We start from the raw sequence: 15,119 nt of genomic DNA, 5'->3' as shown, positions 1-15,119 counted from the left end.
GTGTAACTTACGCCATGTATGTAAAATTTTTGAAGCCATGGCATTTAAAAAAACTTCTTTCTAAGAGTTTCGTGTATTCTTTTCCTGTGTTAATGTTCTAATTCGATGAAAATTGTGTGTTTTCTGTGAAATAGTTGTGGCACCTATGCCAGGCTTCAATCATTCATCATTGTCTTCCTTTCTGCACAATCCTTTCATAGCAATTCATATTTCGCACTTTATTGCCTTTTTGGTATCATTTGCAACATTCTACCACTTCATCCAGACCGTTCCACTCAACATCAGGAAAAAGAACGCGAGGGAAAGAATCTGATCCAAGTTACTATTTCTGTAAGTTCTCAACCCTAAAGTTCCTCAGTGAGGGCTCACACCACTCAGTCCTTTTCATATTTCATACCCTATCTTCTATAACATCATCATGCTTCTTCTATACTTTCTATACTTTCATTCAACATAAAAAAACTAATATTTCCACTTCCACTCAATGTCTGTCTCTGTGTGCATTGACTATTGTATATTAATGGATGACTGTCAACAAAATTCAAACCCAACCCGAAATGCATCTTTCACATGAAATTCTTGTGAGTTTGTAGCATGTATTTAGACTCAAAATTCTTGCATTATAAATCACAGAGTATTTTCCACTTGTATTTACTCGATCTGTAGTAAGTAGATCTATAGACCAGATTTAGGAAAATGGATAAATATATAGTATTCGTCCCTGCCAGAAACAACAAATAAAACGATGGGTAAAGGATAGTGCAAAGAGATACAGACAAGAGGAAAAGAACCAGGAGGTGAGAAAATTAATGCCTTGTAATAAGAGGAAGGATCATCAGCAAAATCGGAGAGAGAGAGAGAGAGAGCAGGTGTGAAAAAGAAAGTGTGGAGTAGAAAATTGAAGGAGATACAGAAAGGAAGAGGAAGAACGAAATTTATAAAAGGAACAGAGGAAAGCTGGAAAGGCAAACAAGAGTAGGATGCAGCAACACTTGTCGGATCCTGGACGAGATGTAACTTGGGTCCTGTTAAGTGTGGTAGGTGGAGGTCAAAGTTGTTCAGAGAAGACGCGAGGCTCCCATGACACGCTTATGTTAATGCTGGTAGCTGGAAGAGGAGAGGCGCGCGGTGAAGAGAGAGAGAACAGGGAGAGAAAGAGAGAAAAAAAAAAGAAATGGGAAGGAGCAAATGGTTTAGAGCAAATGCTAATTAAAGAGAGCTGAAAAAATGGAGGAAATGTAGAGCGAATAGTTAAACAGAATAAAATCACTGCGCACATCCAACAATCAGCAACATACTATAACGTACAAACCTTATCCCAAGCCTCCGTCAGTAATCTTACACGCTACTGGTTGAAAATACAATCGAGATAGACTCACCCGCCACAGGAAGCAGTAAGGGCTGCAGACTTGGTCCCATCTGGCCCCAACTCGACACCAAGGACTCGCACCACTGGAAAGTGTGGGGAGACCACCGATGCCTCTCCTTCAACCAGTCAGCCAGTCACATTGACTGCATAAGTTGACTAGAAATTAGATACACTTCGGGAGGACCGTGTCACTGGAGAAGGAGGTGGGGGAGACGTTGGTTTTTCGTCTCTCCATCTTCATGGCAGTTCTCTAGTCTCTTCCCGGCAGGGTCATGGTCTTTTCAGGTCTGTTCACAAGTCCTGGGTAGCAGAAGCGCTCATATTTTTAATTTACGCAGTTGGGTCCCTGAAAGAAATAGGACATAAAATAGTAATAAAATCCTAGCAAGAAATGCTTCACTATACAGAAACAACAGTATATATTCAACCAGAGAAGATTTTATTAAGACCTATCACAATATTACAAGGTGACGTAACTGTTAGAAAACAGTGAGTCAGTACAATAGGATCGAACTCTCCTTTCAGATGTCCCAAGGCTCAATTTCGTCTTACTGTTCAGGTTAATAGTCTGCAGTTGACTTATTTATCATCTTGCGTCGCAGAAATTGAGTCATTGATACCGAAACAAATGCAAAAGATGATATGGAGAGGTAACTTTGACCTTTAAATAAAATTTGTCAAAGTTCAGTCTGAAGCGTACACTTTGTACGGTTTAACTCTAAAACCTGGGAACGAATCGTCATCCTCTGTTTCTTGCTTATTTCTCCTTATTTGTTAGTAAAAATAGGTGCAATTTTAAATTTTGCTCATTGAATTTTGTTATGGATGCATGTATCAATTGTGTACAAGTGTAAATACAATATATAAGGTCTAGTTGTTAACAATATATATTTTGATTCTATGATAAATTCTTTGGTCGACTTGCGACATCTTATTAAATTTGTTCTGTAACTCGTCAAAATTGGTATGATTATTTTCTGTATACACGAGATATACATGAGAATACAAAACGTAATTTACTGTTTTTTGTTTGTTTTGCTACCAACACAAACTTGATTGTGAAAGTAGTGATACAGGGAAATCCTCTGGCATTAAGGTTGTTACAAGGGAATTTCCCTTAGGGTTAATGAAAGAAAAATCTTCTTTCCTTACGGTTAATGAAACAGAAATCCTCTTTCCTTGGGGTTTTTGGAAGGTAATTTCCAGTGCCATAGGGTTGGCGGAAGGAAATTCCCCGTGCATTGGGGCTGAGACTAGATAATTTATCTTGCCTTTGGGTTGATGCAATAGAATTTGCCTTGCCTTAGGATTAATTCAATAAATCCCTTGTTTTCTAGGGTTTTGCAATGCTATAGAATCTACCTTGAGGCGGTTCCTGTGATCCATCTCCCAGAGGCTTTCCTAACCTCTGGGAGATTCTTGCCTCTTGGGGGGTTGAGGCAAGAATTTCCGAACCGTTCAGGACAGGCGAACGCTTTCAGCATAGCTTGGTGATAAATTTCAAACACCCGTGAGAAAACCGGTACTGAATACATTTTTCTTGAGCACAACATACTGGTTATTCATCTCGTTGACCGGAAACCGGGACATTCACACGTTGCTTGTTATAGTGTAGGGGAAGGAGGATACACGACAGAGAGATCTGGAAAGGACGTAGGTAAATGAGGAAACGGAAACACGAGGGGTTTGGGGAAAAGGTGTGAAAGACGTCGAGGCAGGCGGCAAGTCGGAGATTGCGATAGAGTAGAAGGAAGAATTGGCATGAGAAAGGGGAGAACAAGAATGTACTTGATGGAGGGGGTCTAGGGGAAGATGTAAAAGAGAGGAAGGAAGATAAGACAGGATGGAGGGGATTGTGGGAAAGAATGAATGAAGGAGGCAGGGAGAGAGTACAGACCAGAGCCAAGAGTACAAAAGTCGGGTTAAACAAGGTTCTCAGGTGAAACAAAAAAGTGTGGGAGCAAGACCATCTCTGAGCCTGTGGAGCCAGTAAAGGCGCCAAAAAATACGTATGTATTGAGGGAAACGGGGCGCAGGGAGGGAGGGAGCTTTTAAGGCAAGCAGCTAGGGCAAGAGTGGAAGAACCTACCCAACTGGGAAGGAATGCTACATATATTCAAGGATGGGAAAAGGAATGAAATGAATCAACAGAAACTATTCTACCGCTGAATAACCCCTATTTTTTTCTTTTTCAATCGTTCCTTGCCCTGTAACAATGTCGGTATTGAGCTGCCAGGGAAAGGAGAGGGAAATTTAACTCCACACCACTGACCTATTCCCCCACTGATGGATGAACCGTTTTGGAGTGAGTAATAGCCTATATATTGAGGATTTACTGTGCTGTTGGTGTAATCGAGCACTGCGAATCCTTGTCATATGTATATTCCCTTTTCAGATAATTGGAAGAGACGTATGATAGGGAGATACAAAATGGTATGGGTTTAAAAGCACACTCGTCACCATTGACTTGCTGTCAGCATGGTTATGGTCTGTGAGAGTCAGAAAACATGTTTATATATTACACAACATATTCAGCAATTCTGTCAATAATACAGCACAAGGAACCAACCCGTTCTCGCACTTTCGTATAGTCAATATTGACTTATTAAATACGTGCATATGTGACATACTAATTTATTGTGACTATTTTAGTTTACCTTGAAAAGCTTCATAGAAAACACCGACCTTACCTAACCTTCCTAGTATGTTAAGATAAGCATCTTATTGCTTCGTAATTACAATTATTACTTAACCTATTATAGGTATAGGTTAAGTAATAATCGTAATTACGAAGCAATAAGATGCTTATCTTAACATACTAAGAAGGTTAGGTAAGGTCGGTGTTTTTTATGAAGCTTTTCAAGGTAAACTAAAATATTCACAATGTATTAGTATGTCACATATGCACTTATTTAATAAGTCAATATTGACTGTAAGAAAGTGCAAGAACGGGTTACAAGGAACATACGATGGATTCACAAAGAGTGTTTAGGTGACAATTTACGAAACCTGTACATCTTTTCTTAATCATGGCAGCTTTGCTTTCGTTCATTAAACACTTTACGAGGTTCGAAACTCAACAACCCAAGGTTATTATTGTTATAAACAGTCTCGTAGTGCTTCGGAGCTGGTTTAATAAATATAAACATAGCCGCCTTGATTGATGAAGGATGTACAAGTTTCGTAAATGGTTGGGTAAATGTTTGATAAAACGTGGTCCAGTTTACGAGCTCCGAAGAGCAACGAGGTCGCTCTCAACACCGTTATTATGTACAGGATGATCTCGTACCCTTTCGGAGCTTGTCAACTATTCATTAAATATAAACTAGCTCACAAAAGTAGCGTTAGTAGCAGCAAATCTTTTAATTGGACACAAAAGTACTTGGTGAATAAATTCGTTAGCTGCTGGATTTGCCACTCTATAAAAAAAAATTACTTTTACCTTACCAGATATTGATGAACGCAAGCAATCTATCTGACCTATCGAGACGATGGGTAAAAAAACACAGCAATATTAAAGTGATTAAATCTTTACTGATACGTCATATTTTTAAAGGATTTTGTATTAAACGCCACATATCGACGTACCTCCTCCCCCTTGTTTCACCTTCCTCAAACATCCCCGTCTCACCACCTCGGGTATCGAAACATTCGCTCCTCCCTGTTTCAATATTCCCTTGCTGGTATAGCCCCCGTCATTTGTCTTTTTCAAGCTCTTGCTTCGTTGTTTTACCGCGGGTGTGCTCACCGACTGATCGATTACATGTTTCTCCTGATGGCACCCGTCGTTATTCTCCTGATGGTGCAGAGGTGTTTTTCTTATATACTGGTCACAGGCGCCATGGTTCTCTCATGGTCCTCTGGATCTCGGCTTTATTCACTCCGTGAAACAACTTTTGTGCCTCTCAACTGTCTCTATTGTTTATTTTTGTTGTTTCGAAGTAAACTATATGTATTTTGTGTGTGTGTTTATTATTTGTAGCTGTAGGGTCGAGATGGTAGTATTTCTAACAGTTGGTTCTCTAATGTACTGACACACACACCAGGTTTTCCTATATATTATCTAATGCATATTTCTCTCACACACGTTTCCCTAGGAGGCAGCCCGTAGCAGCTGTCTAACTCCCAGGCACATATATAGTGAGAAAATTTACTGCTAGGCGAACAGAGGTATCAGGTGAAAGAACTTGTGTGTATAGGGAAAGGGAAAGACAGCCATTTAAAAATTAAACCTTGCTTCTGCCACTTCGCTGCTTCTTTGTTCTTTTTCCATATATAGTTCGCAGACCTTTTTGCATTTTTAACCGAACCTTATTCTAACTTTTGTTTAACTAAACTACAAATGTTTACAATTCTTTGTACATATGTATTAATCTAATGTTGATAGTGCGATAGAGTGATACTGATAAGTGCGATAGTAAACTATCGCACCTTATCGTACACACTGACACAGGATACAGTAAAGCAACTTGCATGTCGGAATTCACTACGTAAGCGTGTTTGATGTAAGATAATCTGTGATATACGAGATTAGGTGCAATGTGATCCTCTTTCTGGTGTAGTGTCCAGTTCTGAATGTTGGCCTAATTTGAGATCAAGCATTAGGTAAATATTATACACAAATATATATATATATATATATATATATATATATATATATATATATATATATATATATATATATATATATATATATATATATATATATATATATATTAGTATATTTTGGTAGCAGTCTTTCCTGTAGACATATATTATTAAATATGACCGAAAAAGTAAGATTAATAATTCTAACACGAATTTTCTCGATCTTTCTTACGTTTCTTTTCACTGTTGATGGTAATTCAAAGATCAATTCTCCAAAATTCATTTTTATTTCTAGTCTGACGCGACACTTGAGCGCGTTTCGTAAAACTTATTACATTTTCAAAGACTTTAGTTTACACACACACACACAACTCTAACTGAATAGAGCTTAAACATCTTTCGAGTTTTTATACCTACATTTGAGTGAAGTGACATGTTACAATAGTTTTGGATGAAGTGAAAATAAACTTTTAACACAAGACAGAACACGAAACAATGAAATACAAACAGGTATTAAAAGTAGGTAACTGCAGAAGGCCTATTTTTATTGGCCCATATTTCTTGATGCTTCTATATTGGAGCGGAGTCTTGAAGTGGGTAAAATATAGTTGTGCATTAATTGGCTGTTGATTGCTGGTGTTGACTTCTTGATGTGTAGTGCCTCGCAGACGTCAAGCCGCCTGCTATCGCTGTACCTATCGATGATTTCTGTGTTGTTTGTTAAGATTTCTCTGGTGATGGTCTCGGTGTGAGAGGAGATTGTGTGTTCCTTTATGGAGCCCTGTTGCTTATGCATAAGCAACGCAATGTTTAGTCGCAACACTATACAAGCTTTGTCGCAACACTATACAAGCTTTGTCGCTACACTATACAAGCTTTGTCGCTACACTATACAAGCTTAGCTGCTACACTAACAAGTTTAGTCGCAACACTATACAAGCTTAGTCGCTTCACTATACAAGCTTAGCTGCTACACTAACAAGTTTAGTCGCAACACTATACAAGCTTAGTCGCTTCACTATACAAGCTTAGCTGCTACACTAACAAGTTTAGTCGCAACACTATACAAGCTTAGTCGCTTCACTATACAAGCTTAGCTGCTACACTAACAAGTTTAGTCGCAACACTATACAAGCTTAGTCGCTTCACTATACAAGCTTAGCTGCTACACTAACAAGTTTAGTCGTTACACTATACAAGTTTAGTTGCTACACTATACAAGCTTAATCGCTACACTATAGGAACGTTGTGACGCCTGTATTTCTCTACTCGTCGATAATATATGTGATTATTATCTTTCTCTCCTTTCATCTCTTTTTTTTTCTTCATTTTGCTCTGTTCCTCCATTTTGCTCATTATTCCTCTCTGTATATTTTTTCTCTATTTTCATGTTTTTTCTATAACAATCTCTCTCTCTCTCATTCTCTCTCTCTCTCTCTCTCTCTCTCTCTCTCTCTCTCTCTCTCTCTCTCTCTCTCTCTCTCTCTCTCTCTCTCTCTCTCTCTCTCTCTCTCTCTCTCTCTCCCCCTCTCTCTCTCTCTCTCTCTCTCTCTCTCTCTCTCTCTCTCTCTCTCTCTCTCTCTCTCTCTCTCTCTCTCTCTCTCTCTCTCTCTCTCTCTCTCTCTCTCTCCCCTGAAACTCCTTCCTGTACCCTATCTGCCAACACATTTTACCCTGTACTCTTCAGTCATTTATTTCAGCATTTATTTTTTTAGTTTCAACTGCCAGCAACTCCTCTTCCCCTCTCCTCTGACGTATCCCCCTCTGACAACACATGTGTCGGACACTCACCTTTCACCACCTATGGTGCTTTTCCCTGTTAGGGGCATGTCCTCTCACTACCGGCTCGCCCCTCTTCTCTGTCGACATGACCCACTCCCTCTCTGACACATCCGGTTCCTTCTACTCCGAGAGCAATCATCTAATATTTCCATGGCTGATATTTCTGCTCTGCACCCGTCCATCAGATCCTCCGCCTTATCCATATCATCATTTGCCTACACGGTTTCGCCAGCTGAGACACGCTCTCTGAGGCATGACATGTTCTTCAGAGACGTGACAGGTCCTTCAGTGGCGTGACATGTCCGTCAGTGGTGTGACATGTCCTTCAGTGGCGTGACATGTCCTTCAGAGGCGTGACATGTCCGTCAGTGGCGTGACATGTCCTTCAGAGGCGTGACATGTCCTTCAGAAGCGTGACATGTCCTTCAGAGGCGTGACATGTCCTTCAGAAGCGTGACATGTCCTTCAAGCCACTATGTTCTTAAGGCCGAACTGATTGATTTTGCAGAAAACGTATTGTCAATGAGGACGAAAGCTCTTACAAGCGATTGGTCACTTTCAGTAATGACTGCCCTCATTCAGGTGATTTTCTTCACGGTTGGCAGCCAACTGTGTCAACAGGTTTTCATCCCTTTCACCACGCTAATAGAGCCTGTTCACCATGATGGCAGTTTCCCCTTTCTACCATACTACCACTATTATCTCTACCGTGTTAGCACGCGGTCTTTCCCTCTTCATCTATACACTTAACGGGATTAGGCTGCTGTGTCCCACCCCCTCTCATACAGTGGACCAATGGCCATGCCAAACAACGAAATAACACCGGAGTTACAACGCTATTACGTTGTTTCACCCGAAAAAATAACGTTATGGTTCCCTTTGTTTCTTGGAATGCGACTGGCTAGATTTCTATGCTGGTTGAGCGTCGTATATCACAATATTTATTCGGGAGGTTTATTATGCAAAATGTTCTTACGTTCTTTGAACATATACTTTTAACTTGAGAGATTAAGCGTTCATAATTAAGGTAGAGGTTTTCCTAAAAGTTTAAATTAATCTTAAAAATTGTCTTCAAAAAATGACCTTTCTTCTTCGAGAGTAGTTTTTATATATTTAAATACGGAAAAGTATTTCAAATTGGATTAAAATTCCCAGAGATATTTAATACAGTAAATTTCATGCACCGTTTTTTCCAACATTATACACCAGTAACATTTTATATACATACATTTTATATACATGTATATTATATGTTATGTATGTATAATATGTATATAAATATAATGAATGCACGTGCATACAAGCATACAGCTTTATTAAGGTTATGTTTAGTTGAGGTCCAACTTGTAAAATATACTTGTAAACTAGTAAAACCTAACATCCACTTGTAAAGGCTAGTGGGGTCGACCGTCCACCATGAAAGAATTGCTCCATTAACAGTTCTGACACGTCTGAATGTTCAAATACACAGCTGTTCAGGAATCTAGCCATCCTATATTGAGGTTATCTTGAGATGATTTCGGGGCTTAGCGTCTCCGCGGCCCGGTCCTCGACCAGGCCTCCTTTTTGTTACACACCCTCAGGAAGCAGCCCGTAGCAGCTGTCTAAGGTACCTATTTACTGCTAGATGAACAGGGGCATCAGAGTGAAAGACATTCTGCCCATTTGTTTCCACCACTGGGGATCGAACCCGAAACCTTAGGACTACTAATCCCGAGTGCTATTTACTGAGTTGTCAGGCCCCATAAGCCATTGTAGAATGTTTTTTGATAAAGATACTAATCTTGGGTTGTGAGAGTGTATATGTGATTTTTATTTATTATTTGTGCCTGCAGGATTTAGCTGTTAGCTCTTGGGCCCCGCCTTTTTAACCGTGGGTTGTCAAATGTACTGACTCCCGACATACCTTTCCTGCGTCATATCCTCTAGATGTATTTCTCTCATATACATGACACACATCCCCAGGATGTAGCCCGTAGCCGCTGTCTATCTGGTACTTATTTACTGCTAGCTGAGCAGGAGCATCAGGTGAAAAAAGTATGTCCATTTGTTTCTACCGTGGCCGGGAATCGAACACGAGCCATGAGGACCACATCCTCCGAACTCTGCAGACGATGAGTCACAATAACGTGGCTGAAGATTACCAAACCACTCACCAGAAAATGAGGAGACAACGACGTTTCGGTCCGTCCTAGACCATTCTCAAGTTGAATGTGTTAATTCCCCGAATTGTGTGTGTGTGTGTGTGTGTGTGTGTGTGTGTGTGTGTGTGTGTGTGTGTGTGTGTGTGTGTGTGTGTGTGTGTGTGTGTGTGTGTGTGTGTGTTGGGTGTGTGTGTGTGTGTGTGTGTGTGTGTGTGTGTGTGTGTGTGTGTGTGTGTGTGTGTGTGTGTGTGTGTGTGTGTGTGTGTGTGTGTTGGGTGGGTGTGTGTGTGTGTGTGTGTGTGTGTGTGTGTGTGTGTGTGTGTGTGTGTGTGTGTGTGTGGGTGGGTGGGTGTTGGGTGTGTGTCGTGTGTCTGAAAACTTGCGTGTTTGTTTAGAAATTAACTGAAGCACTAAAACTGAAAAGATAATTCGTTGTTTGAAATATGAGACACGAAAGTCAAGAGATATGGCCAATGTTCGTTTAGAATACAGTTTGTCAGAGAGAGAGAGAGAGAGAGAGAGAGAGAGAGAGAGAGAGAGAGAGAGAGAGAGAGAGAGAGAGAGAGAGAGAGAGAGAGAGAGAGAGGGAGAGAGAGAGAGAGAGAGAGAGAGAGAGAGAGAGAGAGAGAGAGAGAGAGAGAGAGAGAGAGAGAGAGGGAGAGAGAGAGCCCTGCTGGAAAGTGACCACGACGATGATACTGTAACCAGCCTCCCTCTACATGCAACACTTGGACACCCAACACTTAAGAAAGTGTAAGGTGCTTGATCTCTTCATATGTTTCTCGTGCAGCGGCTGTTGAGCCTGAGTAAAAATATCTCTCGCTCACATCACGATTTGTCCAGCAACTTTAACTGGTCATTCCAACTTCGGCAGACCGGCGTTCGAGATCCAAGTCCTTGGTCTCAGTTTCTTCAATACCACATCTTATCCCAGCACCAATCATGCCCTCGTGTACCTTCTGTACTCTGTAGTTATACTGACTTAGTGCTTTCTACTAATAATAAAGCATAGCTTTCCCTTCACGGTTATTTTTCCTCGACTTACATCATCACCTGTGAATTGATAAAGTCCTTTTCCCGTCGCTTCCCTGGAGAACCGTGTCGCGTGCTTACGTTTTTATGGCTCATTTCTGGATTAGCAACCTCCATCTTGGAGCCATTATTTCTGAATATTGGAATTTACGATGATGAAATCCATTAAAGGCCCGGTAAAAAGAAAAGAAAAAAGTATCGAACCCCCTCTAAACTTATGTGAGTTAGCATTGATTACATCGCCCACAACCAGGAAAAATCAGGCGCTCCCAAGAGGAACAAAAACGACAAGCGTGGAGTTAGTTCCACAAATCTCTGCCAGTCGTGCACAGGGAGGAAGCGCTCCGGGAGATTTCAGGAAGGTCTCATACCTTTGCTTTCTTCTCACGCTTCGCGCACCAAGGGAGGATCGATGAGTCTATTCTGCCGCTTCCAGCTCCAGATTTATCTCACTCCTTGTTAGGCTTGTCCTATGAGGCAGAGATAGATAGGACCAAAAACGCGGATAAGAAATGGGAAAAATTCGTGAATTAGAGAGCTGGAGTGAAAGGGATAGTCAGGCTGTCGTAAAATGTCTCACAAGAAATTGGAAGTGTATGAAAGGTTTTCTAAAACTGTCTTCTTTTGAACAAATCCACAAGGGCCGTGACAAGGATTCGAACCTTCGTCCGAGAGCATCCCTGTCTTCTTTTGCCTCACTCAAGTGTCATGTAGAGATACTCAACACTTCAGTTGTCCCGTTATAAGTTTACCATGATTCAGGATGCAGGAAAAAGGGGAAGTTAAGAATGAAAGGAAGTTTTTAAAGAATTGATAGACAAATTGCATCACTCAACAGTGCAGTGGAACTTACAAGATGAGAAGTTTCAAGTGGAAATGGGGAAGTTGCAAGGGAAGTAGTAGCAGAAGGAGAAGAAGTTGCAGTTGAATATGTAGAATCTGAAAGATAAGCTGGAGATAATGCAGGACAAGCAGATAATGCAGGATAAAAAAATTATGTAAGAGGAGAAGGAGCTTGGAGATGGGAATTTAAGCAACGGAAGTATAGGTTGCAGAATGAGACGCTGGGAAAAACAAATAAAATGAGATTAAAAAAAAATCTAGGTCTGGTTATAGCACGAAATGAAGGAAAAAACAAGCTGTAAAACCAGATAACAGCGGAGGCAAGCAGAGCAGTTGGTTGTGCAACTAATGGTGCAACAAAGGCTGGAGCAGATGGTCATCCGGCCTTCCCCTCCCACACTTTCCCCACACCCCCTCACACCCTCACACCCTCACTCCCTCACTCACCCCTTCACTCCATCACCTCAAATAGGAACATTTGAGACGAGTTTTCGTGGTCTTGGCCTCACCCCCTTCCCCTGCCCATTCCAAAGGTCGCTTAGTATCTTTTTAACATTATCTTTGCTTATATTTTGAACGCCATAGCGCTGGCAGCTGACCCATGCTAATGTAGGATGCGACAAAGATCGATGTCTCCATGCAAAATCGATGCCTCCATGCGAGATCGATGCCTCCATGCGAGGCATCACCTGTGAGATCCTTACAAAAAAAATCTATATAATCGATAGATACAGCGACAATAGAAGCCTGGACATTGGCGAGGTGTTATACATCAGACAAACCAAGTACTGCCAATAATAACATAAAATCTGTCACCAATAAATGCCAAAACCTGCAGAAGCAGCAAAACTCTAAATCTCTCTTCATAGGCACAGGGACAGTTGTAGTCGTTATTTACAGGAGCAGAAACAACCAAAAACGTCTACAGGGGCAGCAACAGCCGGGAACATTGTTAACATGAGCAGTAACAACCGGGAACATCGTTCAAAGAAGTAGCAGGAACTGGGGACGTTCACAGGAGCAGCTACTGCTGTCAAGATTCCACAACCAGCACAACCACCAATAACAATAAAGCCAGAGCTGTCAGCAGTGTCCCGTTCCCCATATTCCGGGTGCCATCAGCCTGACAACCACTAATTGCTGACAAAACGCCGGTTCCTCAGTTACTGACACCACGGCTATTGATCATGAGCACACAGACCAGCAACCAACGCAACGCTCTGCTAGGAGCTATTGACCATGCAAGCAGAGACCAGCCACCGACTGAACGCTCTGCTAGGAGCTATTGACCATGCAAGCAGAGACCAGCCACCGACTGAACGCTCACCTAGGAGCTATTGATCATGCAAGCAGAGACCAGCCACCGACTGAACGCTCACCTAGGAGCTATTGATCATGCAAGCAGAGACCAGCCACCGACTGAACGCTCACCTAGGAACTATTGATCAAGCACCGAGACGAGTCTCTGACCCAACGCTTACCTAGGAGCTATTTGTATCCTGGTATATTTAATTTGGAATATTTTCCACCTGCTAAAGACCTCGTCTTTAGATCTAAGTCTTATAGGTAAACCTCTCCTTCGTCTTATCTTTTCTCTGCACCCCTTTTCATCTCCCTTCCTGACTTTTATATTTTTAAATCTATGTAAATGTTTATTGTGTAATCGGCAATAATTGTTAAAGAAAAGATTTTTACAGGAACGGATAAAAAATGTTATAACTGCCGGATGCATGTTGTTATCTTCGTGGTATTGAGCGTGTTGCTCCCTGCCGTATTCACCGTGTCTTCCCTCGCCCCGAATTAACCATATACTATCACGGAACAAACTATCGCGTCCATTTACATACAAAAAAATGGAATCTTTAGAATAAATGATAAAGTAATCTACAGTAATTATACGTAACGAGGAAGGAGAAAAATAGCATGCAAATTAATTGTGGCAATGAATCAGGATAATGTGTTTTAATAACAGGGCTGGAAATGATCATATTGGGGTAGATTGCTACCTTATTCCAAATTTAAACCAATTCCAGTTTGCTTTAGAATTATACACAGCTGAATGTATTTGAAAAAAAAAACGGAATTAGAAAAATAGGTCCATCAGATTCTACATTTTAAATAATATATCCTTTTTAATTCATTAATTGTCTAATTAAAATCAACAAAGGTATAGAATTTTTATCATGGATAATAGCTATCGCCGTGTGTATCTTGACGCTGCGGCTCAAGCAGGCACAGGTGTAGTCATGACGTTCAATAGCTCAGTCTAAATGAGGTAGATTGGGAACAATTCTTCCCCTCGAAGAGAAATATATTCCGAGAGGAGTACTCGGATTCTGGGTTTATATACACATAGAATTTACTTTATTCATGAACTGTCGGACTAAAAATGTTCTTGCTTCTTAATAGACTATGGTGTAGCCATAATAACGTTCCAGAGGTTGTTAGACTTTAAGCCCCTCGTTAAAGCACCTCTTCGTCTAGAATGGAGAAGTGGTAAACTAATGAGAAATGTAAAAATCGAGGTCTGCATGTAGTACAATAAAAAGATTTTATTGTGCTATATTGTACTACGTGTAGTACAATAAAAAGATTTTTACAAACTGCAAAGAGTTGGCAGAAAAATGGTTGTTAGATCTCAAACCAAGCCAATGTAAGATAATGAAGATGGAAAAGAGAAATAGACTCAAAGAAATCATCTTAAGGAAACTACCGGAAATCAGACACTCAAAAAGAATCGGAGAAGCATATCCACGAACACTATATAACATAGGTGGCATTTGGGAATCTGGCAAACATTAGATCAAAGTTTACAATCCATCATTATAAAACTTTCAAGATCAATTTTTACAATGTGGAGATAATAAAAGAATACGCATCACCGAAATGAAATATGCACCTCGTCAAGCACAAACCCATATATGAAAGATCGTAAAGCTTTTCATTATGACTAACGCCTGAATTAATATAACAAAATTACGAGAGGCTAAATGCACTCAATCTCACAACCCTGAGGGAGGGATGAAACAGATGACAATACTATCTTTTTAAAGAAGACACTGAAGCAAATACACAATGTGGATTCAATCCACAATCAGTCATCTAACATTATTCATTATCTTCATCTTTCCCTTGTTAGGTTCCGTTATTATGCAGTTAATTTCTCGTCACCGTGCTTTAGAATGAATAGAAATTTATTTAATGTTGACAGAGAAAGATTATAAAGTCAATTCCAGAAATTAAAATAAAAGTCCCCCCCCCCCCTTTTGAAGCGAGATTAAGAAGCTTAAGTTGCCTTCCCTAGAAAGGCGACAAGCAAAGGGTGACATAATTGAAGCGCGCAAGTGGATGAAAGGTTATAA

General features: G+C 40.6%; 1 protein-coding gene across 2 annotated transcripts in view; it reads right to left on the bottom strand.

Moving 5' to 3' along the window:
- Positions 1–15,119, bottom strand: part of LOC123756821 (limbic system-associated membrane protein) — a 241,354-nt gene that overhangs the window by 154,904 nt on the left and 71,331 nt on the right. For both annotated transcript variants that reach the window (XM_045740190.2, XM_045740191.2), the window contains exon 2: positions 1,380–1,715. In XM_045740190.2, the coding sequence (XP_045596146.1) occupies positions 1,380–1,419 (40 nt within the window). In that variant the 5' untranslated portion in view covers positions 1,420–1,715. The remainder of the gene's footprint in view (positions 1–1,379; positions 1,716–15,119) is intronic.

The sequence above is a fragment of the Procambarus clarkii genome, chromosome 26 (genome assembly GCF_040958095.1).
Source record: "Procambarus clarkii isolate CNS0578487 chromosome 26, FALCON_Pclarkii_2.0, whole genome shotgun sequence".
NCBI lineage: Eukaryota > Metazoa > Arthropoda > Malacostraca > Decapoda > Cambaridae > Procambarus > Procambarus clarkii.
Note: the sequence above shows the minus strand (reverse complement) of the source record. Positions and strands in the feature narration are given on the sequence as shown.